At 32.8% G+C, this 27,921-nt stretch overlaps 3 protein-coding genes across 6 annotated transcripts in view; 2 read left to right on the top strand and 1 right to left on the bottom strand.

Moving 5' to 3' along the window:
• The window catches only part of LOC133183102 (molecular chaperone MKKS-like), a 202,105-nt gene extending 186,850 nt beyond the window's left edge, over positions 1-15,255 (top strand). Inside the window, exons 1-6 of one of the 4 annotated variants that reach the window (XM_061318054.1) lie at positions 10,029-10,133; positions 10,565-10,878; positions 11,817-13,101; positions 13,367-13,542; positions 14,090-14,200; positions 14,698-15,255. In XM_061318054.1, the coding sequence (XP_061174038.1) occupies positions 12,117-13,101; positions 13,367-13,542; positions 14,090-14,200; positions 14,698-15,153 (1,728 nt within the window). In that variant the 5' untranslated portion in view covers positions 10,029-10,133; positions 10,565-10,878; positions 11,817-12,116 and the 3' untranslated portion in view covers positions 15,154-15,255. Of the gene's footprint in view, positions 1-10,028; positions 10,138-10,564; positions 10,879-11,816; positions 13,102-13,366; positions 13,543-14,089; positions 14,201-14,697 lie in introns of those variants that run through there. The other 3 variants (XM_061318055.1, XM_061318056.1, XM_061318057.1) reach the window with 3 other exon arrangements.
• LOC133183101 (uncharacterized) lies at positions 128-10,010 on the bottom strand. Its single transcript, XM_061318053.1, has 11 exons — positions 9,921-10,010; positions 7,580-7,678; positions 7,065-7,161; positions 6,536-6,619; positions 6,334-6,437; positions 4,711-4,946; positions 2,779-4,236; positions 1,716-1,800; positions 1,443-1,491; positions 957-1,057; positions 128-725 (listed from the first exon to the last, which is right to left on the bottom strand). Exons 1-11 carry the CDS (start codon positions 9,975-9,977, stop codon positions 588-590), a joined length of 2,508 nt encoding a protein of 835 aa, XP_061174037.1. The 5' UTR covers positions 9,978-10,010; the 3' UTR covers positions 128-587.
• A 7,300-nt stretch (positions 15,256-22,555) lies between the features above and the next one.
• Positions 22,556-27,566, top strand: LOC133183945 (angiopoietin-related protein 7-like). Its single transcript, XM_061318819.1, has 5 exons — positions 22,556-22,823; positions 23,616-23,746; positions 25,256-25,352; positions 25,452-25,619; positions 27,132-27,566. Exons 1-5 carry the CDS (start codon positions 22,619-22,621, stop codon positions 27,389-27,391), a joined length of 861 nt encoding a protein of 286 aa, XP_061174803.1. The 5' UTR covers positions 22,556-22,618; the 3' UTR covers positions 27,392-27,566.
• The last annotated feature ends 355 nt before the right edge of the window (positions 27,567-27,921 follow it).

Here is a 27,921-nt window from a genome sequence, read left to right as displayed (position 1 = left end):
GTTTTAGTCATATGTTCATTTGTAAAACAAAGTCCTTGAAACAACTTCATAAAAGAACAATTTTAATAGCAAATTCAATAACAAGAGCATTTTAATCAAAAATTCATAATTTTGAAAATTACCCATTAAAACATTCTAACATTCACTCAAAATGTTACATGTTTGCCATATCTTTTTTACTGAAAATAAGTCTTGGAAGGACCAAACAACATTTATACTTTAAAGTCTGTAAAGTTCGTAAAATTGGCAAAATATGTGTGACTGTTAGCTAGATACTGTTCAATTAAACATGCATATAACAATACACATAAACATCAAGTTAAAGACAACAATACCTCTAAAAAAAGAGGGAAAAAAATAAGATTCTAAATTCGTCTACTCTGCAAAAACAGGAAATTACTTACAATGCTAACAGATATCCTTCATTAGCACAGTGAAGAGGAAGATAACTCTTGACTAGATTCATGTTTTTTTCCCCTGAGAAATTAAAAAGTGATACAGTATTAATTGAGGTTCTTAATGAAGTGGACAAGATGATGCCATATCACAGACTTCTGTATCAGAATTTGCCCCTTAATGAGGTCACATTAAATATGGATTCCTCCTGGAATTGTGAGTGCCTCCAACATTCCTTCCTCTGCTCTGTCATGTGATACGTTGTGGTGATCCATGTAGATTTTGATGAGAGTCTCAGGCAGAAGGACTTTCATTATGTACTCCAGGTACTGTAACAAAGAAATAGACAAAGCTCATAGTCTATCAATATCACTTTATCTTAATTCATACAAAACACATGGCAGGATTTTATTGTGACTGAATATTCAGAAACTTTAGTTTTTCATGTATCTATTACATGTAGTAATTAAGAAAAGTGATATCCCTATTATGTGTATGAAGGAAAATAGGAGTTCATACACTGTATCATTTAAGACAGTAACATTTAAAGTAAGTATAACCTTGTGATGCTTCTTGCAAAATATTGACATTAAGGTTTCCATAACAACATCAAGCTGATCTTCTGTGAATAATCCCAGATGAACATGGTGATTTAAGTCCCCTGGAAAAAAAACATGAAATACTGTTAACCAAGTTCCTTAAAATCTTGAAGTTTTTGACAACAAGGCCTGCAAATGGAAGTTACTGAAAAGAGTTGTTTTACAGCATTTATGATATCTATCGTATATATTTCAGATGCATTAAACAGACAATCACAGTAACAAAAATCCAGCACCCAGGGCATGAACATAAACTAACTAAAGGCACTGTAAGCAATCCTGTTAACCTACGGTAAACTCTATCAATCTTAAAATTTTATTTGATTAGAAAAATTTCTGTACCAAATTCATATGTCTGTTAATATTAATTTCTTTTGAAAATGTGATTAATCCCAACTTTTTAGACAATGTACTTCTAACATCAGTACAAAATATGGTAAATCTCACTTCTTGCCTTTCCTCCTTGTCTATAAACTTCATGTCGGTCTGATGCAATCTTTAAAAAAGCCAAAGACAAAAGTTAATCACATGAAATGAAAGAAAACAAAAAATAAAAAATTCATGTTTGTTCCAATGCTTTGACCGTTGACAGGAAATATTTTTAGCTTTTTTATCTAGTTTTTTTTTTTACATGCTTTTGTATATGATCTTTGAAAAGTTTCAATGTATTTTGTTTTTTTGGTAGATGAGGCAATACCATGATCAAGGTATGATAAATACCTTTCCTGAGAATATATCCTGTAGGTAGACTTTGTTTTTCATGACCAGATAATGTAACTGCTGCTCATTTAGTTCATCTACTTTCCTGTATCAAAATTAACAAAGACATGTCATCTAATAATGAGAAGGAACCAGGCCAAGAAATGACCTTCTACTGAAAAATATACTGTAGATTCCTAAATATATGCAAGGAATAAATTATCACGTAATTACACGAGATGTACCACTCGCGAAATAAAATTACTCGCCTTTATACTTATTGTGCTTTAATGTGTGTAAAATCTCTAGATAAATCATCCATTCGCGAATTATTGTTCTCGCGATTTGACGTCCTTGGGCCATTTCGCAATATTAAGTACTCACATAAAATAAAGAATCTACAGTATCTAAAATACGTAAAATTGATAAATTACTGCTTCAGAATGCTTCTTTCATTAAATTTTCATCATCAACAATACCCTCTCAGATTTTGCCCAAATAATATACCACAGGAGTCGATGTACCTATCAATTTCTAAAAAATATTTTCTGTAAATAAAAAAAAATATGTTAAACCTACATGTATAATATTAAAACAAGTATAACTATTTTTAAAAAAAATTATTTAAAGATTGTTTTTTAATTTGTGAATGCTATTAGTGTGCGAATCACAAAGACTTGTCCTCATAAAGCGCTTTAAAAAATGTTTAAAAACCAACAGAAATACATTCAAAATTTGAATATTTCACTGCCCTATATCTTTATATTTTCATTGCCATCTTGGTAGCCTCTTTGTGACATCAGCACAAGTTTCTCTATGTATATCTCTGTGTGTGATTATACACAAACATGGCATTCAAATAAATTTTGTAGTTGGTTTAATTAGTAAAAAAATAAAGAAAAGAATTACAGCAAATGTAAAAATTTACTGATACTATCATTAAAAATTGATAGGTATAACAAATTCTGTGAATATACTAAATTTTAGTAAATTCTATATTAATCTCCATTGTCAGTACATGTATTACAGAAAATATTAAATTTAGTTAGTAGGGGATTTTTCTCCAATAGGAACTAAAATTTACCTTAAATCATTCATCTCATTCTCAATAGCTTTTGATTCATCATCTTTGAACTCAGGCTCCCTAAGATCATCCAGTCCGTCAATGATAACACAGTCCAGACTACCAGAATCTGTACCATCCCCCTCTACTTCATCTTTCTCCTCCTCACACGGTTCTTGCTGCTGGCTGAGTGTAAGGAAGTTTAAGATAGACTGCCTTTTCACTTTGCTGGAATTTGAGGATTTCTTGAAAGAGAACACTCTAGGTTTGGTATCTTTTTTCACATTATTAGTCCTTGGCCTTTTAAAAAGTACAATCTTCCTTGAACCAGACTGATCCATTGGATCACTAGATTCTACTGGTTTTGCTTCATCCTGATGAGAGACTGTGGTTAATATCTCATCCTTAAATTCAATTCCAGTGTTCTTATTGCTATTCTTGTCATTTTTCTCTCTTTTGGAATTCCGACTAGAGGATAAAACAGGCAGTCCATCCCATTCATTCACTTCAACGTCTTTAGAAGAGATCCTCTCCTCTACATTTGGCAAGTTATCAATGTCCTCTGACTGGTCAGTTGAAAACTCAGGTAAAGTGTGTTTGACCCTTTGTCTTTTCAACTTTGACCTCTTATCACCTCCCTGTTCTTTACACACTGAATCCTCAGTAGAAGAATTCAACACACAGGAAGGTCGCTTTCGTGCCCTAACACCTACCGCTCTGTCAAATTTGGGTGAATCAGGCCCACCTTTTGAATCTTGTATTATCACCTCTGTGTCTGAATTATCACTTGAATCTGTATTCAGAGTTCCCTCCCTTTGATTCTCAAGCAATGACTTTGAAGTCCTTTTCAAGAAACTTATTTCTGGTAATTCTGAATAAGAATTCAAAAGTGTGTCCCTGTAAGAGTTGTTGCTTGTAAGTTGTGCTCTTCCACTATCTTCCATCTCATCAGAATCTGGTTTCAATTTGTTGGATTCATTCGAAGAAGTTTCCATCGTTACAGGATTGCTGCCACTTTTACTGTTGTTGTTTTGCTTAAAGAAAGTAGTGTCAACTGCACAGGTACTGCTGCTATCAGATTCAATGACTACACTTGAATCCCTTTCTGAAGACTTTCCAGATGAATCTGATACATGTATATTTTTGTCCCTAATTCTATCAGTCAAGCTTTCTCCTGAAGAACTCCTTGAGGAATGGTCAAAATCTGTACAATTTCTGGAGGCAATTTCAGCTAGAATCTTAGATGGAGATCCTCTGTCCTGGCAACACTGACCATCCGCTTCTGAGGACAACCTTGGTTCTGTACTTGTATGTTGATCACACTCATCATTTGACACTTCAACCGAATCAAAGTTATTTTTTGTATCCATACTATCCCTGGAATCGTCAAAGTCATAAACATCTGCTGCTTTAGAGTTTGTAGCCACCACATTCCTACGTTTCATTCTTCTTGACAGAGCAGGTGCACAACGTTTTACCCTGTTTTCAAAAGAAAGCATAAACATATGTACAGTTAGCAACAGAAGTCATCTTGTGCACCAAGCTTGAATGAAATAAGATCAACATTATAGAAGTAACTCTTTGAAAATTTTACTTCAAATGACCACTGCAACACTATTTTCATCAAAATCCAATTACAAAACCAGATATAACTAGATTTATGGAAATTAGAGACTAAAATTATCACTGCACAAAGACATTCAATGACAATGACAATGAACTTTATTCTCATAACTGAAAAACGGTGTATAGAGAAGATACAATAAGTACAAGGTGTACAAACAATATAATAAACAGACATTACAAGTCTGTTAAGAAAACCAGAGGGAAGACGGGCGCAATTTACCAATATACAACCTCTTCTCCTTTTTCACCAGTAAAACCAAAATTATAGCTACAAGCAATTAATCTATATATGGACCTACTAACCTACATTACTATTTTTAAACTCACATTTTCTTGATTGCATGGTGTTTTCCATCACAACCTGAAAAGTCTTCTTTATGATGATCCATATTTTCCTTAGTCCTTCCATCTGTAGACTCGGTGTTGATTCTCTCACTGGTTGACTCAGTTTTATTGTCTCTGACAGCTGTACAAGAAGGATTTTTCTTCTGGAAGTAACTACTGATGCTAACAGTACCTGCTTGTGACTGAGACAGATTCCCATCATTCAAGGCTCTTAACATCTACCAAAAAAAAAAAAAAAAATTGGCATCTGATACACATTCAATTAATATGGATAAACTCAAGTAGGTTCTAGCTTTCATAATAAATCATTTTTCATTATTTTTTGATCTTTAACTTTTTTCCTTGAAAATAAAATCCAGTGATCTATTAGAATGATCTTGCACAGTTACAGAAACTCATCTGTTTAATCTAGATGATTATCATCTGCAAAATTTCTGAGAATATGTAAAATTATTATATTTAATTGGTAAAGCAATGCAAGTTACAATTAAGACCCTAATTATTCCTACTTTGTACTCAAACATCAGAGCAGTTAAAGTACCGGGGGTATTGTAATATGCAAAACATAGAAAAATTATATATTATGAAGCTCATTTGACAGATTTTGTTTACCAGTACATGTATAAATATATAGAAAAGTTTATCACATCAAAAGAATGTTTTGTAAATTGCATTATAAATTAAATGATAACAATTTCTGCCCTCTTTGGATCCAAAGTAAAGATTTAAAACTGAATTTCCTACATCCTCAAGTTCTTGAAGGATGTCAGAAGTGTTAATTAAGTGAGACATTAAAATAGACAGAAAGATATACAGATGAACACACTCCATTGAGCTAGAATAAAAAATCTTCCCTAGCCAAGGGTTTCTGATCCGCTACACTCCTCTCATACCCTTGGCCTATTGTAATTTTAAGTCAAAACTGTTATGTGTCTCGAATCATATGCAAAACTTGCGTCATTGACCGAAATAAAGAGCTTTTTTAAAAATTGAAGTACTGTAGATTCCTAAATAACAAGGAATTAATTATTGCCTAATTTCGCGAGAAGCACCACTCACAAAATAAAATTACTCTCTTTTATTCTTATGGTGGTGAAATCAATGTAAAATCTCTTGATCAACCGTCCTCATGCTAATAATTGTTCTCACCATTTAACGTTAAAGAGCCATTTTGCGATAATAAGGAAAATAATGAATCTACAGTATTTAATGGGAATATTTAACAAGCAGGTATCGAGCGATGTTTATTTGTTTTTTAGGATGCAAGTATATATCTGCAATTACATTACGTGCACATAAACTTTAAGTTGGATGGCCCCATAGCTATTTATAGAATGCACATTATCTTACAGATTATTATTTACATGTGTATTTCATTTCCAAGACTATAGAATCAAGAAAAATCCAAAAGGGAGACATCATTTACATAAGCTTTGCAATACACTGCTGAATGGTCAAATGATATCAATAAAATCCAATCATATCTCGAGAAAAAAATCCCAACTTTTGATACCATGATATGCCAAGAGTTTGTGAGGAGAGTAGCCGATCATAAACACTTGGCTGGCGAAGATGGAAGATAACTTGAAAATATGTAAAACTAACCTGTGACATGCATGCAGTAGAACCTGGGCTATCAGGCTCTTCTAAAGAGTAGTAGAATACCACTAATTTCTCTTTATGAATCTTCAGGGAGTGAGCAAAAAAATCTGCAAGGTTTGATTTTCCCAAACTTATTAATGCAAAGATTTGTTTTATCTACTGAATATCAATGAATTAGAACATAGAGAGCAACACAAATGCTTACCGTCTTCATCGCTTTCATCAGACAGAAGTAAAATCTGATTTTCTCTTTTGTTCTTGAAGGTATATCCAAGTCTAATCATTTCACCTTTATTGGAAAACAATTATAATATATAGACTGATTACATTACTATTTTTGTTACCAGTATTAAAATTGTATCAATTAATTTTGATGAGAATAGCGATTCTGAGATTTGACTAAATTTTCAATTAGTTGTAAAAAAAAAATGTTTTCTGCAAACAAAAAGTGAAGTACTAGAAAGGTTATGGCTTTGAAGAAAAGGGTTATTTTGGTAGATTCAGAATGACATATTTGCAAATGTCGATAAGCAAAATCCCCACGACTCATAATCAAAGCTTTGTTGTATGCATCCTAGAAGATTGGCTATATGTTGGTGATAGTATTTTAAACATACTACTTATATGCTCCTTTCAGCATCATAGGTGTCTTTGCCACATTTTTTTTACCACATATTCAATAGTTTCATTTCAAAATTCTTACCTGCTAATAAATTAAATGTGACAATACAAACCTGTTATAATTTTAGCTTCCGTTGAAGTGTTTTTACTTTTGTTGTCTTCATTTTCTATACGCTTTGTGATGATGTCTCGTAGTAAACTTTCTATTTCCTATAGCAGAGCAAAATGAAGTACATGCACTTCATTACAGAATTACTATTTCAGATATACAATGCAGTGATTTAATTAACTTCCAGAAAAGAACTACTTTCATGAAACCTTGAGAAAAGGTGTTCTTTGAAGATACCCAGGTAGCTGAATATTTGTATTGACCAAACAATATTTAAACAATGTATTATATAATAAATACATAGTTTTGAAGGTAATCTTTGCTCAATTACTCACAATGAAAAGGAAAAAGTTACTGCTTCTTGAAGTGACATATCATTATGATGTCAAAATTCAACAAGCAATTTAATGACACTAACATGTTGGTGGACATGCAAGTAAAATAAAGTCTTTTCTTCTGCCAATAAGAGTGGAGGAAATTATCCATTCATAAAATGATTTGTGAGTATTGTGATAATACCTTTAAGTGCCTTCTTTCCACTTTCTTTGAACTCTTTCTCTGGGAGGATTCATTATTAGTTCTATGAATCTCCATTTGGATAGCTTTTTTGTCACTAACCTAAAATTAAAAGAAGAAAAAAAAAATCAGCCATTTTTTTTTTAATTTAAGCCTCATAACTGTTTTATTCCTAGAGTACCCATTTGCCAAAAAATGTTTATCATGTACATTCTGCATTTCACACAAGTGATAATCCCTGTCTGGTTTATATATTAATTACAACTGATTTCTGTTCATGCCTTGTATTACTGATATAAATCTCAGATGCATTCACAACCAGAAAAGTTTCAAAGACAGCCAATGTTCTATCAAGTTATACTGAATGCTTTATAATTAATTTTCCTTTCCCTGAACACATCCCTTTCCATATGGATCAATAAATAAACCTGCTACAGTCATTAAACATTTTATTTCATCTCAAACTTTTTCAACATGAGTAATTAAAGATTAGAAATATTAATCTAGCCTTGACAATGCATGGCCGTGCCCCCCAATAATTTGCCGACATATAGAATACTATTGAAAACATAGCTACTACATGTATTGTATATGCTTGTGCCCCTTCAACAATAACATCTGCTGACCTTTTTTTTTTTGGCTTGTCAAGGAATTTTGGTAGTTGATAGTGCCCCCTCCCCCCCCCAACTGGAAATGTAAGGTTGTGCCCTCAAAGTGAAAATACTTCCTACTGGCCTGGACAAATGATATCTAAAAGCACAGGCCTCTGAATTTCTATCAATAAGCCGTATATGATTGATCAGAGTGATATATATACTGAAGAGGGGATTAATTTCATGGGTTGTAATTTTCACGTTTTTCTCTCCTCGGACACGATCGCGGTTTGTTGAATTCGCGTAATCGATATATAATAAAAGTTACCTCCCTTGTCTTTATCCATGTAATCCATAGTATAGCTAGAAACGACATTTATCAGTGTTATGTATTCACTTCACGGTCAACAGGTTAAGTTTATATAAAATGATTAGATTTAGTAGTTAATTAATTAATTAATAATTCATCAAAACAAGTGCCGTTATTAAATTTTTTTTTACTGTAAACGTCAAATCTTTAACGATGAGTGCATGTGTACACATCTTTCCAAATGTATAACACATCGCAGCGATAAAAAAACTGGACGCTAATAAATGTATTAATGTAGGTAGATGTAATGATATCCTTCCATATCTTCAGCAAGTTCGATAGTTATTCGAATGATATTTTTTTAATCCAAAATTTCCATTAAAACTAATAGCATAATGCTAATGCAGGTAACAAATACACGTGGTACCTTTACGCATGGGTAATCAAAACCTATGACCCAAGTGTTTTGATTGATGAAACATGTATCTATTAAAACAGCTTTTTAACAGTAAACATGGTAAATACAGGTTATTAGCTGCTTATTTGAATTAAAGTAAAGCGTGATAATTAAGATAATTGAATGACAAGTACGACTCGTAATTACTGAATGACCATGTATTGCACGTATATATACCTATCGTTGTCTATACTCAAATTTCCAAATAAAACATTGAGGTTTAATATTTAAAACTTATTCACTGTTTCTTGAATTCACGGATTTATTAACACCGTGAATATAGCGAATATTAACACAGCGAGTTATTTTCCCCCTATACAGTACCCCCTCTATATATAAATACAAGACAGAGACAGGTGGAAGAAGTGTATCGGGGCCTTATGTCCCAGCGGGCACAAAGAGGATAGGTGAGGTGATATATAAATACAGTGTATTTATATATACAGGGGGTATATATATCACTCTGATCAATCATATATCGGCTTATTGATAGAAATTCAGGGGCCTGTGCTAAAAGCAGGTAATCAAAGATAACAAAATTCACCTTTATGATTGTTATCTATGTTATCTATATAATATGTAAGGCAAAGTCTGCGTGTCCTGATCAGGATCAAAGACAACTGATATCTGATCACTTAATAAAAGTGCAAAAACAGCCGTAAATTCCATCCTAGTATTTTTTGAGCTAGGGCTTCATTTGCAACTTGCTGATAAAACTTCAGGTACCTCTGCAAGGGTATAGGAGACATACAATATAGAATTGATACGGATTATGGTCATATATAATTTAACTAACATTTGGATAATTCAGAATATATAAAGCGATATTTTTTGTCACCAAAAGCAACTGATAACAGATATGTTGGATATTAATTCTCAACACTCACAACCCTAGCAACCGATTCCTCGGCATGCTCATTACATAATTAATGACATCACTAGACATTTCGCAGCGCAGAATGTCCGTAAGAAAACAATTCATACCTTTAAGTATTTTGTTATATTGTATATATTCCTTCTAAGAAAATTTCTCCTTTCCATTTTTTCGCGCTGTTTTAGAGTCGTCTCCCCTTCCCACACCCTGCCTGAATGTCGAGTCCGATTACAAATGTTCATGGTGTTCACCGTGTTGGCATGATACGCAAGGTACAGCCCAAGTCTCTGCCTGCATTGTGTTGTCGATGTCATAAATAATAAGTGGGTAATAATTTTGTTTCATGAAAATGTTGATTTAATACGCATATAATGTCTGTGACATTGTATTTCCACCCGTGCCATATTTAACTCGAGTTTCCCCAGTTACGATAATTGTATAAAGGTCAAACGTGCTTAATTATTTTTATGATGCAATACCAGGGACCTATATACTAAGTATATAGGTCCCTGGCAATACATTGTAAATAATCGTGAAAAAATGCAAATCTTGCATCACTTAAAATGTAATTTGACTGTTTGTTGAATTGTACATTTTTTAATAATTTATCTTTGTTTTACCAGAGACCTATATACTAGTATATAGGTCCCTGGTTTTATATGTTTTATGTGTTGCTTAAGCCCTTGTTTGGTATAACTTTAAATGACAACATTTAAAAATGTATCGTGGCTTCATAAATCAAGTTTGATTTCAGATATCTGTGGCAGGAAAAGACTGGTACTGTAGCAAAGAATGAGCAATGAGAGGTAAATTAAATATCCCTAAGCTTGGTGCTGTACTTGGAGCATTTTTTGGATCTTGGTATCTGATGCACCAGTCCTGGCTTCAATACTCTGAAGAAAAAGAAAAAAAATTATTAGAGGTTGCAAAGCAAGAAATTTATGAGAAGTATCCAGAACTGCGTCCATATGTTAACCTAGATAAGGATGACTTTGCTGAATATAAGGAAAAATATGCACAGAAGCTAGAAAGGAAAGACTGATAACATAATATGTTAAATTATTTATTGTGAGTATACTTCAAATTATAATATAAGATGAAATGCATTTATTTGTTTTTGCACTAATTATATGACTTAAGAGGCATATTGTACATGTACATAAATTAATGCATCAAAATTTAGCACTATCACTCAGTGTTGAGTGTAGTCCGAAATATACGACGTTTTCCAGGCTTTTTTCATGATTTTGATATTTTACGTGCCAGGAAAACGTCAGAATGGCACCATTACGAAAACTGGAAATTCGCCACCTCCAACTGGAGGCGGCATTCTCGGGTTGATTTTTGATACTTGCGAACCGAATTAAATGCTGAATTCACAACTTATTAAAAGTACAATGCCTTTAGTACTCACCAACATCTTTTTTATGGGTTTGTTTATGAAATACACAGTCTGGTGAAAACATTTTATCAGACCGTCAAGTTTTCTTTTCATTTCGTGCATTTTAAAATCTTGCAAGACCTGTATTGAAATGTGAACAGATGTTTTCTTTTCATAGATATTGGTGAGTACTAGAAGCATTGTGCTACTAATAAAATGTAAGTTCAGCATTTAATTCAGTTCGCAAGTATCGAAAATCAGCTCCGGTTTGAGACGGTGAAATTTCCAGTTTTCATAATGGCGCCAGTTCTGACGTTTTCCTGGCACGTAAAATATCAAAATCGTGAAAAAAGCGTGGAAAATGTCAGATACTTCGGACTATATTGAGTGGTAATCATGATTTAGTGTTGCACATGTCAGCGCCATGTATAGACTATAGTATTTATTTATGATATATTAATGGTATTCATGAGATAGTGCATTGTTGTGGCAAAGCCACTAAAATATGTAACATGCTTTTTAAAATACACATACAGTATATAAGTTGACTTTCTGTTTGTCCCACTAATTTGTAAGACGGTAGTGATTTCCTCATGTTTTCCCTTTTTTTTTTTCTTTTTCACAGAGCCATAATTTAAAGGACACTATATATCACATTTACTAATTGATGATGCAAAAACCTACTCGAACTAGAATCGTGAAATCACCCAAACAGTTCTTAGGAATTTTGTTAGGTACAGTGTTTTTAAGGAAAGCTTTGGAGAAATATAGACTTCATACTATTCGCATGGACATGCCCTCTACAGGGTTAGAGAGATATGAAATGAGGAAAGCTAAACTCGAGGAAAGGAAGAGACGTGAACAAAGTCAATTTATTCGGGTCAGTCAGACAGAGGAAACATAATAACATTGAAGCACTGCAAGAATGAGTGGAAGAAAAAGTGTAAAAGAGGAGAGCAAAGTTCATCATGGTGAACTCAAAGACATTCTAGAAGGAATAAGACTGTTAAAAAACATTGTCCAGACTAGCAGGGGTCCATATGGTAAGGTCAAGGTCATACAGAATGCTTCTGGTGGACATGTGACCTTGACCTCATCATCTGGGAGACTTTTACCTTTGTTGTCTATATCCAAGCCACTTCTTAAGCTCTTGGTAACATCAGCTGAAGGTCATCTTCAAAAATTCAGTGATGGTGGATTGTCTCTGATGGCATGGTGCCTGAACATTGTGGAATCAGCTGAGAATTCTGTAGTTAATAACAGATGCTTGATAGAACTGAATGATGAACTAATGGAACTGGCTTTGAGTGTGTTGAATTCTGACAGTTTTCCTGGAAAAGTGAATCTTTCCTTGTCTAATACTGTTCAGATATTATCATTAGTGAAAACAATTCTGTCCTCTAAACCTCTTTGTAAATTGTCAGATGAATGTTTAAAGCACATAGCATCTTTGATTGTTGAATGTTTTTTGTCCTCTGTGAAAGAAGATCATAAGAATGCTAATTGTATCATGATTTTGACCTCTGAGGGTTTATCAGTGGATCAGTCTAAATATGTACCAGGAATTTTATTGTTGTACCCAGAAATTTCTTCTTCTAACATAAAGACCCTTCATTTTAACATGATACAAGATAGAAGAATCTTAGTTGCCTTGGTGACAGCATCCATGTCAGGTGACAGTGAAGAGGTCATTCAGGGTCAATATCATCAGAATGCTGAAGTAAATGCACAACAAACAGTAATAGAATATATTAAAACATTTTGTAATGGCATAATTGGTCATAAAGTAGGAGTGATTATGTGTCAAAGGGTCATCCATCCGAAGATAAAATCACACCTAAGAGAGAAGGGAATATTTTTAATTGAGCGAATGGGAGCAAGGATTTCCAGCTTTGTTCAGGATTTGACAGGTAATTTTTTTAACTGGAGGATAATTTGATTTTTTTCTTGTAAACTTTCATGTACATCGAAAGGAAAGAAAGCTTAATACAGAAGTTTTTGCTTATTATATGGCAAAAACATGAGCTTGTTAGTCTATATTCCTAAATGTTGTATTAGTATTGCAGTCACAAATCTGCAGATTCTAATAGTTGAAGTATGCTTCAGTAACAGAATCAGAGAAATATTATGATGAATTGTATGACATATAACCTAGTTGGTTTATTGTTTTTGCAGGTGCAATCCCTATAGACTCATTCTCCTGTGACCCAAAGAAGAATCTTGGTTGGTTGGATGCAATAGATCATGTCATTCTGAACAAGAAGAGTTACCTCCACTTACAGAGAGCAGACAGAGGAGTTAACTCCCTTTTATTGTATGGTATGGAGGAGGAGATAGTATCAGAGCTCAAGGTGAGAAAATGGAACAAGAGTTGATGCTTAATACAACGGAATTCTAAAATTGACCCCATGATAGACATGTAAGTATGCTTAATCAGGAGAAAGTGTGGGGACATAGTTTATATACAACAGAAAGAAAAATGTTTAGGAACAGGGAAATATGGTTTAATATTCAAGAGATCATTTCAATATTGTTATAATGTTATTCATGATACATGTATTACTAGGGAAGATTGAAAAATATTCTAAATCAAGTAGGATAAAAAGTAAAAAAAAAATTGCCAGTGTACTTACACAGTAAAATTTTTCTAATTCAGACACCACTGGTTCCATAGAAATCTGTCACTCTAGAAAACATTCCAGATTAGAAAACATTTTAAACAATTGAATTTACTGAAAGGGACTAAAAGTTTTCATTGCACATGCAATAAGCAGTATTTTGGAATACACAACATCCAGATATAGACAACTTTTACTGTTTGTTAATTATTTTTTGTTGTTGCCAAATGTAGATCTTTGTTTATTCGACTCACTTAACTTGTATAAACATGGGTTGTAGTTGGTGTGTGAGACAGCATTGAGTAGCTTACAGAATATTCTACAGTATCTCATACTTCTCTGTGGTGGAGGATGCTGGGAAACAAGTCTAGCCTTCAGTATCAAACAAAAGGTAACTACATCTTATCACCATCCATCATTTGTAATGCCTGTACATGTTATGTATGTACTAGATTCATGAGCATATTACTAAATGGTCAAATGGGTAAATTTAAAGAACATTTGAAAAAATGGAAGAGTTAGATTTGACTTTGACTCATAACATCTATGATTTGGCTGGGAATTTGGCAAAGGGTTAATTGGTATAAATGGTTGCCTCATTACTGATAAGTCTAGGACTTTATATGCATAGCTTGTTTGAAACTTTGTAAGAACACTGGTCCTATTAATCTTGATGGCAAAGGAAAGCAACAAAATAGACAAGTTGAATTTCAGCCAAGCAGTAGCTTGACAAATCTTTTTCTGTTTTTTTTTTGTGGGAACAAAGATGTCTTATCCTCAAAACCACAATTTGTCACTTTCCTTTTTTATTGATGATGTTGTTTTTCTTTAAAATTACCATAATTCAAATTAAAAATAATTCTAATTTCAATACATATGTATTTTTAGATGGAAGAAAAGAGATCCTCAGTTCTTGAGAACACTATGTGTACCTCATCAGCATTATCAGCAGCCTGTGAAATCTTTTGTAATAGCTTGTTACAGGTTGCCAAATCATCTGGGCACCCTGGGGTTATGATGATGACTTCCTTTCCTACCTTTCATTGCTGGAGAGTTCCACTTGATAGTGATGAACACTGTAACCTTGACAATCTGACATGTTCATGTGGGATGGTGACTGAGCAAATGGATAACTTGATGTCTGTGAATGATGTGAAGATTGATTCACACTCCTCGATAAAAGATGCAGTTTTGAAAAATGACATAAGTAATCTTCAACAAATTTCACAGACTAAATCTTGTATTGTAGATTCCTATATTTCAAATGTCAGTGCTTTAAGAAATGCTGTATCTACAGCCAACATGATATTGAATGTTGGAAATTGTTTGCAGGATATTAATTGAACTTGCGGGTTAATAGTAATTGCTGTATGATTGACATTTGTAAATTTACATGTACGTTCTATTATAAAAGTGTATGTGTAATAAAATTTCAAAGCTTTTCAATGTATGAATTTTACACTGTTTTCAATGTGTAATTCTCTAGGTGATGAGTCTTACTTTGTTGTGAGTGACCTATTTATAGCTTATTCTTCAGACTTCACACATAGGTCAATCTTGTGAGATGTTTTAAGTATGTAATCAAGGTTGAATTTTGCATTTACCTTTGACCCTGACAATAGTAACAAAATACATTTATATATGTTGTGGACTACTTACTCTGATCATTATCTAACATCACACATAACCCTGGTCACGGCACCAAATAACATAAATAGGCAGTCTTTTTCTATGTAACAGGAAAAGAGAAAAATGCTCCACTGGACTGGGAATCAAACCTGGGATCCTGTATCACTATTCAGGTGCTCTACCTACTGAGCTACCCAGGCTGAAATCCATTGCTCAAACCATTACAAAGTGAAATAGTGTAAAAATAGGAGATGAGTTTTGTCTTGATTTTAACATTGCTAAAGGAATTTCTTTTTTTGTTTATGCTGAGGAAAAACCATCCTAATCAACATACTTTAAATTTACACTTTAGTAAATGAAGACGAAATTTTGAAAAAAGCACCTTTGGCATTAACCTTGATCCAAATGAAATTATACAGAGATTGCCACTGGGATTAAATCTGAACACTGACCTCCCAATATCTGAATTAAATAGATTTATCTCTCTTGGATGACCTGATTACTTTATCATCTACAAAGGAAACTTCAAATGTGTTTCAAACACGTTCACAGCATTTAGTGTTAAATATTACGGATGAATTTTAGTTCGTGGGGGCCAGCAGGGATGTATTCTAATTAAACACGCCCGAAATGCGTAGTTTTGCCCAAATTTGGAAAAGAGAAATTTGTAAAATATATCAGTCAAAAATGCCCTTAATTGCAATATATATATCACGAAATTATACCGAAAATTTTGAAAAGATCTAATGCCAAACTGTCTGTGCCTAAAACGATTTATAAAGCCAAGAAAATAATGTGACATAAAAGAAGACTTTTTTCCAGTTTATTCAGTTGACGTTTTATTTCCTATTGAATTGGAATTGATATCATGAAGTTTTTAATGCTACATTTATCATTTACATCATTTGATTCTGTTTCCTTCAATTTATCACTTTAAATAAAATACATGTCAATGATGGCCTCAAATTTTAACTTGCTCATGTTTGAAATTTTCTGAACTTTGCACTGTTTATTCAGATCATCTTGTAGACTGATATCAACTAAGTTTCGAAACTGCTGTAATTATTTCCCAGTTTCACGTAAAAAATTATTAAATAACTGGACTAGTGGAAATTGGAAGTATAGATTACAAATCTGAAGGATTCACTTTTTTGTTCTCTCTAGGTCGTGCGTAGTAAAAGGTACATGTATCTTTTATCAAAAAAGACAACTGATCATAGAAGTATAGTGTTCAGTCCTGACAATTTTAGTGCTGTACTTTTATTCTGTCCCTTTTCTCATCCACTCAATTAATACAGTGCTCGTGTTTTCTTCCTTAAAGTTTCGCCCGAAAAGCAAACAACAAGCATACACTGACAAAACGTCGGAAATGGTCAAACTTTAGTAAATTGACTTAAAAAATCGTCTTGCGTGAAAATAGCTTTAAAAACGTCTATATCACAGAACTTTAGTAAAATCATTATTTACATCAGCAATGCTCAACCACAACAGATGAATTTAAAAAGATACTCAATACATTCCATTTTCTACCAGCAGTGGTGAATGGGGGGGGTCCCCCTTAATTTGTTTATTTTTAAAAAATGGGTAATCAAGAAATAGAGATCTGTGTTTAGAGTTGAATGGAGTTTTTAGATTTATCCAATCTTATTCAGCATTATACACATGTACAAGTATATCAGGTTGTTCAAAATTTCAATTTCATCCCAAATATGCATGTGCACATGGAACATAATACTAAGTGGTTTTAAAACACTCTCTTTACATCGGCTCGGTAAAAATAACGTGCGAAGCATCCATTTTTATTTGCATATAATAAATTGGATCGTAAGAAAAACTAGTTTTAAAAATAGTTTTGAAATTTAGTGTATATAATTGGCCTCCTTAACAAGGAAATATTAAAGTTTGAAAAAAAAGTGCACATTAAAGATCCTATTTTAACAGAATTAATTTAATTAATTTGATCAATAGAAAATGAAATGAAACGCTATCATATAGTCCCCCCCCCCCCCATTTTTAGGGTTATATGAAATAAATGTTATTAACAAATTGCCTTCGTGCGTTGCATGGAATGTTATCGAAATTCTGTCCGTTTTCAGGAAGGCCTTTTAATGATGAATTAGGAATAAACAATTTGAAATAGCAGAATATTGAATTTACATTCTAACACGTGGCCCTGAATTTCTCAGATTTGTTCCCCTTCACCCATAGATGCTATATGCCAAAATTGGTTGAAATTGGTTCAGCCCTTTCAGAGTTCAGATAAGAAGCTGAAAATGTACAGATGTTAACGCACGACGCACGTCGCACGACGACGGACGAAAAGAGATAGCAATAGGTCACCTGAGTGACTCAGGTGACCTAAAAAGTAAGATCGATTCAAGTCAATTACATGTATATTAAACAATTATAATTAAGTAGAATAGAACTTACAGATTACGCCATATTAAACTTGAAAGGAAGATAAACATGGTTATCTGGATATTTTATTGTTTTATAATTTCATTTATTACCATATGGACAGATTTGTAAACGTTGCACGATGAAAGAAGCACCGAGAGTGTTTGAGATATTTCCAATATACTCGATATTTTTATTTACATGAACGAAATAATAGTCTTGAATTATTTAAGAGGGAAAAAAAATATGGACACTTAGGAACTTCAATAATGGATTTTGAGAAAAGAGTACCAAACTTTATAATGACATTAATACTAGTAATCTATGATTGTCTAAAATATTATCCAGCCATGCTCTTTTATTTTGTCCGTCTGGTTTTTAAAAATCCCAACTTTGCTCAAAGCACTGTATAGTTAATGGGGATGCGCGATTTTATCGGTATACTGGTATATCGCGATTTTTTATTGCGTGATACGTATCGTGATACTGAGACTAAAATATCGGTATTTGGTACATAATTAACTATAAATTCTGGAAATTATTCTTTTATTTGTTCAAACTATTTAAACATTCAATTTTGGAATATAAAAAAATACTAAGAATTTATAAGGCGGCGGTTCATTTCATTGCCTTGTCCAGAAGAGTCCCAAGCAGACTGCCAAACAGTCTACATGGAAAGTTTTTCTTCCCTCCACAGTCAAACAATCAAATATCTTGCCAGATTATATTAAAAATGCTCCTGGAATATGTTCGTTTAAGAGTCTTTTAAAATCTTCTTTTTTTGTAGAAAATATAATAAGAAAATATAATACATTGTCAGATAAGGAGTAATGCTAGTAATTTGATGGCAGATTTATATAACCTATTTTTAGCAGAAAGTATTGAAGATGCCTACCATGACTTTTTTGTATGTCCAAAATATACAATTCCAAGAGATGTACTTTTTCAATCAATACATAATATTATAAATTGTGATCATATCTCTAAATATGAATTATTATTAAATGGTAGTCCTAATCATGGACTTGATATTAATATTCAAATATTAAATGGTGTTCACTACTGAGGACCTGATGCAATTTTGATAAATGTATTCGTTGTTTTGAAATTCCTGATGCAAAAAAAATATTTTCAACTAAACACTTATTTGTACAAACTCATCTTTTTTTCTTCCAGGAAAGGTTAGGGGTTGAATTATTATTAAGTTTTTCACAAGGTAAGGAAACTGAGAACAACCAACGTACATAACTTGCATGATGTTTGCGTTGAATGACAGCACATGGGATATTTCTAATACATATAAACAAAAAAAAATCCTCGTTCTGCAATTCAGGAAGTCATCTTTTTTCAATAAACAAAATTTAGCATCATGACCTAAAACAGATAAATAATGAACTTATTTTGTTTTATTAATGATTTTTTCGATTTTTTAAAGGGTATCACTATGCGATTCACACAGCCCCCCCCCCCCCCCCACCAACCCTTTCCGACGACTTTGATTACAGAACATTGCGTCGTTTTCCCACCTGTTAGAAATTCATTTGATAATTTTCTAAAGAAGATCAATTAACAGTGGATAAATAATGAAATTATATTGATTTCTTTAAACTGATGGAAAGTGTTTCGCTGTTTTGAAATTTGAAACGATGAAACTGAAAAGTCTTAGAACAGAATGGGATAATCAGTAGTAATTATCGAAATTCACATTTGATTAAACAAAACACATTAAAATTTAGCGTCAGTTAATAGTCAGGAGACTTTTGTACCACAGTTAAAATGAATGTACTTGTTAGAGCCCCCAAAAGTTTTAAATTTCCTATCAGTTAATACTCTAGGGAGAAATGAATGTAAAGAGTCTGCTCATGCAGCGGCCCACTTAATGTCATAAAAATAAATTTCATTCTATTTGTTCAAAATTAGTTTAGAATTCAAGATAAATGTGTTAACTTTTGAAATTAATATTTCAGAAGTCATTATGAGATGAATTCACACCGTAGCTGACACATACCTAGATGCACCCTCAAATACGTTAACATTAGGCTTATGGAAAAATATAAAAGAGTGGCATTTATAAATGGATGTTTAGAATGTAAAGTGCATAGGGACACTCAAATAGTTTTACCCAGTAATTAGATATACCCTACACACTAATATCTAAAAATATGATGAGTGTCGCTTGTGCACTTCATAGTCAAAAATTGAAAATGGCATAACATTTGTAAATCTAAAATTAGAAGATCCTGGTTACTTGATCTGACGCCGTGTTTAAAAACGGAGCGAAAAGTAGCATTTTTTTTAAATCAAAGAGGATTTTCGTAAATATTAACAACAGAAAACAATATCGTATCCTATCTTCATTTCGATTACTTATTTCGTCGCCAACGTACTCGTATATAACGTTAACGTCATATTTTTTAGCTCACCACTACGAATTTGTAATACCGTCGGCATCGGCGTTCTAGGGAAAAGTTTTTAAGGCAGACTTTTTTTAAAGTATACCCATGCCCTATATTAATCAGAGTCGCCTGATCTAATGTGTTTGGGAATTCCTTATCATCAGTCAGATTTCAGATGCTGCATTTTCAGCTAAAGAATGGCCAAGTTAATGTTTTTAAAGCAGGTTAAAGTTTTTGGAGCAGAGCAGCTATTATGTAAATATTGCATGTAGTTAAGTGTTACATTGAAAAAACCATTGTCAACCGAGGCGCAGCCGAGGTTGACAATGGTTTTCTTGGGGTGAACATTTTTCAATGTTACACTCAACTGCATGCAATATTTATTGTATTATACTGAATGTTTTTATACACATACATATAACAGTGGACCTTGCCCACATAAATTCTGCTGCGTATTTTTTGGAATGTCACCCTTCGTCAAGCGAAGTTGACTGTTGTTACGCTGGAGGGCGTGGCTTCATCATTCAGCGGGTAATAGTGTTTTTTAACAAATGTTTCTCGACGAATCAGATTCAACTAATTTACATGAAAGTATAATATAAGCACTTGTTGGTCAGACATGCTTCATGATGCATCTTCGGATGCACACTACCAGAATTGCTTCAGATGCTGGATCTGACCTACATTTTCTTGGTGAGTGATCAGGTTAAAGAATTTATAGCGAGTCTCATTCTTATGTAACTACTATAAGCCCTATCGTGACCTAACTTGCACCAGTGATGCAAGGGTTGCACATTACCAGAAATGGCACAGATGCCATCTTACTTACATTTTCCGACTGAATGAACAGAAGATGTTTTAGGATAAGTCCATTCCTTAACATTATTTATCAAATACTATCGAGAAAAGTTATTTAAGCCATTCTTTTGAATAGAAACCCTCGCTCCAGTCTGCTAGAGAAGATTCACATATATGTGGTTGATATACATATACAATTTTATTCAAAGTGTGGATGTTGAGGTGTATATTTCTGCAGGATTTAGGATTCAACACATATCTTTGGCATTTACACATGCATTTTGAACTACGGCTTTGGTCTAGCAAATCAAACAAGTGACTAGAGTTGGTGAAGCAATATGAGTATCTACATAGGTCTTGGCTTGGATTGTCTCAGTTTTCACCCAAAGCGTGCGACCAAAAATAAAATAAAATAAAAATATTAAATCAAATTTAAAAAAAAAACGTAAAACGAAATCGAATGACTGTATAACTTACAATGCTTGTGGTATGTCTGTCCAAATTTTTTCATCAAAATAACTGCGGTACCTATACGTAATATATTACATGTAAAATGTATTTTTATTAAGTTTGAGATTGATGGTCTAGTTCCACCTTCACTACCTATATAGTACTCGTATATTTGGTAGTTGGTATAATTTAAGATTGAGAACTTTCTCCATGTAGGTTAATGCTTTTTAAGTGCTTTACATGTATATACGTTAGCGTGTACTGACGTTAGGGATTAATTTATTCAATATTGATTGAACTCTTTAGGTGTTTGAATCATTCTTGATAATTATGTGAATTCAGATTTTGGCGGTGATCGTTAATTAGCTCGCCAAAGAATATATGAATGGATCTCGCTTACTAGTAGATATACAGTGGTAGTCTTTATTTAGCCACCACATTTTTTTAGTCTTTCACTACCTTTAAACTTTGACCTTTGACTTTTGATAATAGACTCCTATGCCTGTTATAATTATAAGAATGCACGTGGTCAAATGAAACTCCGCATATAAAGTTTGAAACTGTTATGGAGGGACAGAGCATTTACGAGACGGCTACTATATCTTCTTTTAATTAATTGTAACCTTGCATCAAAGGGAATGAATACATCTTTATTAATTTTCTATTTATTATGTTTACGAATTGCCTTCTTGCGCTGCTTGGATTGCTATTGAAATCCTGTCCATTTTCAGGAAGGATTTCAGCTACTTTAATTTATAGATTCTTAATGTATCCCGAACGTTAAAATTACAAAATATTGTAAATCTGATATATTCTTCCGCACGATAAACTGCTTATTTAAAATGCAATAATATAGCAGCATACCATGTGGAAATCGATAAATTAAAAAAAGAGTTAATTACATATGAAGCACCTCTTTAAAATAGCAAACAGGAGTATACAATGAAGCAGAAAAATACATCAGGCCGTTTCTCAGATAGACGTTGAAAATATTTTGTATATTACTTTGGAGAGTAGGATAGTGCCTATAATTTTTTTTCTTTTGGATCAATTGTTGAAATATGAAATGTTTAATTTTGTGCAATTTATTCTGTGTCTTTAAAATTTCTTTATCTCGTACTGCGGATTTTACATACAGAATGGATGCAGAAAACAAATTTGAGACTGGTCATTTAATTGGTAGTTATCAAGTAATGTCTTTGACCGCATGTGTGTCAATGTGTACAGGCAAATGTTTGTGCCTTGGATATAATTCAGATACAAGACAATGTCGATTACATCTAAATTGCAGCATCAGTGAAATGATATCAGGAACAGGGTGGAAATACTACACGGTCAAGTGGTGTAGGTATTAAATCAATACATGTACTATCAATCATTTCTATTTGCAAGATCTTTATTTTCGCGTAATTACACGAGATTGTCTGCTCGCGAAAATTGCGTTCTCGTGTGCATTTTCATTAGTGTAGTTTGCGTATGGCAATAACCACAATTCGTGTAAATTTTACCACACTTTAAATACCAAATGCCAATCTGGCGAAATTAAATTTGGTGATCTACAGTACGTATGAAGCTTCATGAGTTATATTTTATGATATTTCTGTATGTTAGAAAGTTTATTCGTTAATCTGTCAATCCTTACAGTGTTCGGACAAGGTGAGTTTTCCCGTGTTGAATCAAATTCAAATTAAGCCGCAGGCTCCACTCCTGTTGGTGCCCTTCCGTCAATTCCTTTAAGTTTCAGCTTTGCAACCATACTTCCCCCGCGGTTCTAAATAATCAATAATTTGTTTAAGTATTCTCGAGCATCAGGAACCAAATATGCGTTTCTGATCAATTTTGTACATTAATAGATTTCATGCTTTTAACATTTTAACTAGATTCCACCTCTCTTTTCAATTATATCCAATAAAAGAATTCTTTTGTAAACAAAAAAAGATATACACTGTACCCCAGTAGATGTACATGTATATTTCCACATTAAAATTTGTTTGAATTACCTATCGCAGAGAAAGAAAATTTAAACATTGTAAAGAAACATTCTACACCTTGTAATTTTTAAAAATATCTTGTCGATTATTTTCCCAAAACCATTTTCAATATATAGTAAGTAAAGTTTTGTTTGCATTATTTCAGCCAAAGATTGTCTAGAATTATATCAGAAGGGACACAGAATTTCCGGAGTATATACAATCAACCCTCGGTCTACCAGCAACATTCCCAGTGACATCTTTTGTGACATGAGTAATTCCGGAGGCGGTTGGACGGTTCGTCAGTGCTTAAAAATGTTGATTTGTATTGTCTTCATGCGCGGTTCCCGGAATTTTTCCCCGGAGTGGAAAGGGGGGGGGGTCAATTCTCTCTTCAAAAATAACCCAACTCAGAAATTTTTTGACAAAATAAGGGGAAAAAACCCAAATAAAAAAAAAATAAAAAAAGAAAAAAAAAAGAAAAGAAAACCCAACAACGCCCTAATACGAAAAGCCAAATTTTTGGGTGGGGGTGCGGGGTGAAGCTTTTTATAGACGATCCCCTTTCTTATTTTTAAATAAAAAATACTCGTTATTCATGTTCCTGGGAGTGGAATGGGGTCCAAGCTCATTTTTGGATTATTTTTTATATCAATTTAATAACTTTAAATTTAATAACTCTTTAAAAAAAGAGATTCCTGAAAATCCGCTTATAAACTTTAATAAACAGTATGATATGAAGTACAAGTAAGAGAGTATTTGCTGTTTATTTCTTGATATTCATGTTTGAATGAAGTCATAAAAGAGTAACTATCTTAACTATATTCATAAAATTAATACATAGATACATTTTACATTTGAAACTATCATGCAATTATTGCTGGTTTTTGAGGTCAATACGATGATTTAGACACCTGAGGGGTACAATATTCAGCGAGCCCGAGGGGCGAGGTGAAGGTGGCTAATTCACCGTGTTGACAGACCCCCCCCCCCCCCAGCAATAATTGTTTTATTATATGATTCAATGATTATATGACACGCTCAGTAAGTAATCTGTCACCTTGTTTACATTTACTGAAGTACTAGCCAAACATAATGAGATAAACGGGGTTAAAAAACATAACCAGTTGTATTATTTTGGAATTTTCAAAACTCTTTTTTAGGTGCAATGTAGATAAAAATAAAATTATAAGGGGAAAAAAATGACAACTTACCTGAAAACAAATCCCCCCCCCCCCCAAAAAAAAAGGAAAAGAATTCTCACAACTCAAAATTTTATTTGATGGGATGTTCAGGTCCGTAAATGAGGGAAGGGGAAAATTTTTATCCTTAAAATTTAATGTAAATTAAATCTTTACATTCTCAAAAAAAAGGGAGAGGGCCAGGCCTCCTAAAACCCCCACCCCTCATCCAAGAATCTATGTTCAGTAATGTTATGTTCATATGAGTGGACGTCAGGTGCAAGTAACTTTCTAAAACTATTTGGAATTTGACAGATACCCTTTTATGACTTCATTCAAACGTGAACTATTTGAAATTTCCCAATCTATTTTTAGTCTTATGTGGAAAAAGTAAATCATTATATTCACCTGGAAGGTCACGTGCAGGTGAATATAGCGTAGTATTTTTTTCTACATTGTTGGATCTCAGCCAATCAGAAAGAAAGAAATTTTTCAATCATATAATAATATTATGAAATTTTAGAACGTAAAAATAGTATTTAAGAATATATTTAAAGTTATTTAATTAAAATTATACATTATTTTTCTGTATATTCATGTCTCCTGGTTTTATATACTTCCTTAGGTTATTCAGAAACGCTTAGACGGATCTACGAATTTTACCCAGAATTGGGACGCCTATAAGAATGGATTTGGCAATCCTTTTAAAGAATATTGGATTGGTATTATGCAAATACATGGAATTCAATAAAATTGGCTGTATATATAAGACGCTGAATGCAGCATAAAATAAAGTTGACTTTTTTTTACTTTTGATACAGGTAATGAAGTAATTTATGAATTAACTAAAGATCGGGGCAGCTCCTTGTATGTCGCCATTACCTTGAAAAATGGTTCCACTTTATATGAAGTGTATGAGACATTCGCCATTTCAAATGAAGCGGGCAATTATAGGCTATTCATAGACGGCAAGGTCTCTGGAACTCTGGGTTAGTTTTTTGAAATCAATAAAATGATGCTAATACGAAAATAAAGATTTCCGAGTATAGTAAATGCAGAAATGTACATTGATTCTGCAAGTAAGGGTTGGATATCCTTTTGACCACCATCAGGTTACTTTTATGGTTTTCCAACATTGGTTACTGGATTTTATAATGTTCATATACATCCTCAGTGACCCTTCTCAAAAAAATCTTACGACTTAGACAAAATTTTTCCCATTTTAAAAAAGAAGTATATAAGCTGAAGTCACAGAAAACGTTGCATTTCGATTACATTAGATTACTTTATAAATAATATTTCAGAAAAAAGCATTATTAAACAAATAATTGCAGAATTGTAACTTAATTTTATCTTAGTCGTAAGATTTTTGGTGAAAAGGGCAACGGATTTTCAAGCGCTAGGTAGGTAAACAAAATTGGAAAAAAAAGGTTTTTTTTTTAATATGTTACAGGTACCACTTGTATTTGGTGATGGTATACGATACTCTCAAAATCAATATATATTGAATTTTAAGGAAACTACATTTTACTAATTATACTCAGTTTTACAATGTTTACATAAGGAGATGTAAAACATTGTTATCTGGATATTTTATTGCTTTTGTATTTTATTTATAACCATCTGATCATCTGGATCCTCGAACATGTTTATAGTATTTAAGTGACAATCCATCATTGAAACATCATTTAAGAGAGTGCAATCGACGTTTAATGTTATTTTTTACATGTAGAATTAAATTGCAGGAGGGACACTTGGCAAACCTTGATAGTTCTATTTTGAGAAAAGAATCGAAAGTATATCATGACATTGGTAATTAATAATTGTATGAAAATTTATCCATCTATGTGTCATTTATTTAGTTCGTTTGGCAAAAAAAAAAAAAATAATAATGAGACAAAAATACCTTAAATGTTATTCAAAAACGAGGAGAGACCAATGGAAGAAGGTGTTTGTTAGGTTTACTCGTTGTATACTGAAGTTTGATGATCAAATACTATTTTATTGTTCAGACTTGTGATAGTGACAAATAAGTTTAAGTAGCACTGGCCTCTTTTATTTCTCCTCACATAACATTATCATGTAAAAGTGATAGAGAGATTTTGAAGACGTCCACGGAAATTGGACGACTTCTAGACTAATGTAGTATATGTGCAGTACGTTTTGCATAAAACCACGCTCTAAAAAAAACTATAAGAGAGTAATTAATTTCCTTTCCTTCAGATGTTATTAGACCCTTTGCAAGTAATGCTGAAGAAGATTTTTTTTTTTGCAGAAACTTACAATATTTGTTTTATTCGTGAATGTGCAGAAAATAGAATTTTTCCTGAAGAAAACTTCTTGAATCGCGAACCAGTCTCTTTTTTACGAATACTACTAATATTTATTGTCACAAATGTACATTCATTTGCTAATATAAAATAGCATCACATATATATAATATAAAATTCTAAATTATGTCTTCAACAATTTGAAGATGTCAATTTCTTTCTTTTCAACAGGGAACAGCATTTCCGAGAGACCTCCAAATGACGTCATCAACAACATGATGTTTTCGACACCAGAGAGAGACAATGATGGAATATACATACACTGTGCCAAGAATCACAAAGGCGGGTGGTGGTTCAATGGTTGCCACGACGCTTACCTGAATGGACCTTACGGATCATCGTCATGGGATCAACCATGGTTCCCTGTATTGTCCAAAGGGACAGAGATTGAGAAAACAGCGATGATGATTAAGAAGAAATCATCACCTTAAAGCAGATTCAGATAAAGTGAAAACGTCGCCATTTCCCACCTAAAATATCATCACATTCTATGTACCGGTATAATTTTTTATAATGCAAAATCTTTGCCATGTCCGTTTTGTAGATTATTCATAATCACTGACATTTTATCTTAAGGTTCATTTACCCTATGATAAGAGAGATAACTCTAAGATAAATGATAAATAATTCCTTTATAAAATTGTCAGAAACATTTGCTGTCAAATTTTGCCTTGCAAGGTATGCTGAAACTGTGAATATTTTACTTATAAAATAAAATTTGTTTTGGAAAATCGTTAGTGTTAAAGCAAAATTTTACATGAGTGAACAGAAGGACTATATGAACCATGTAATATGTAAGAACAAACGAATAATGTATCAATGGACAGAATAAAATGAGCTTAAAGGCAGAGATTTTAAGCACCGCCTTCAAAAATACCTGGTCTGTGTACCCCTGTCAATCAAGTGCATAAAGGTACATCATTGGATGCTAGAACTTGATTGACATTTACTAACTAGTCCC

This window comes from Saccostrea echinata, unplaced genomic scaffold (assembly GCF_033153115.1).
Source record: "Saccostrea echinata isolate AGI-Se365-2 ecotype Australia unplaced genomic scaffold, CSIRO_AGI_Sech_v1 ptg000009l, whole genome shotgun sequence".
Classification (NCBI taxonomy): Eukaryota; Metazoa; Mollusca; class Bivalvia; order Ostreida; family Ostreidae; genus Saccostrea; species Saccostrea echinata.
Note: the sequence above shows the minus strand (reverse complement) of the source record. Positions and strands in the feature narration are given on the sequence as shown.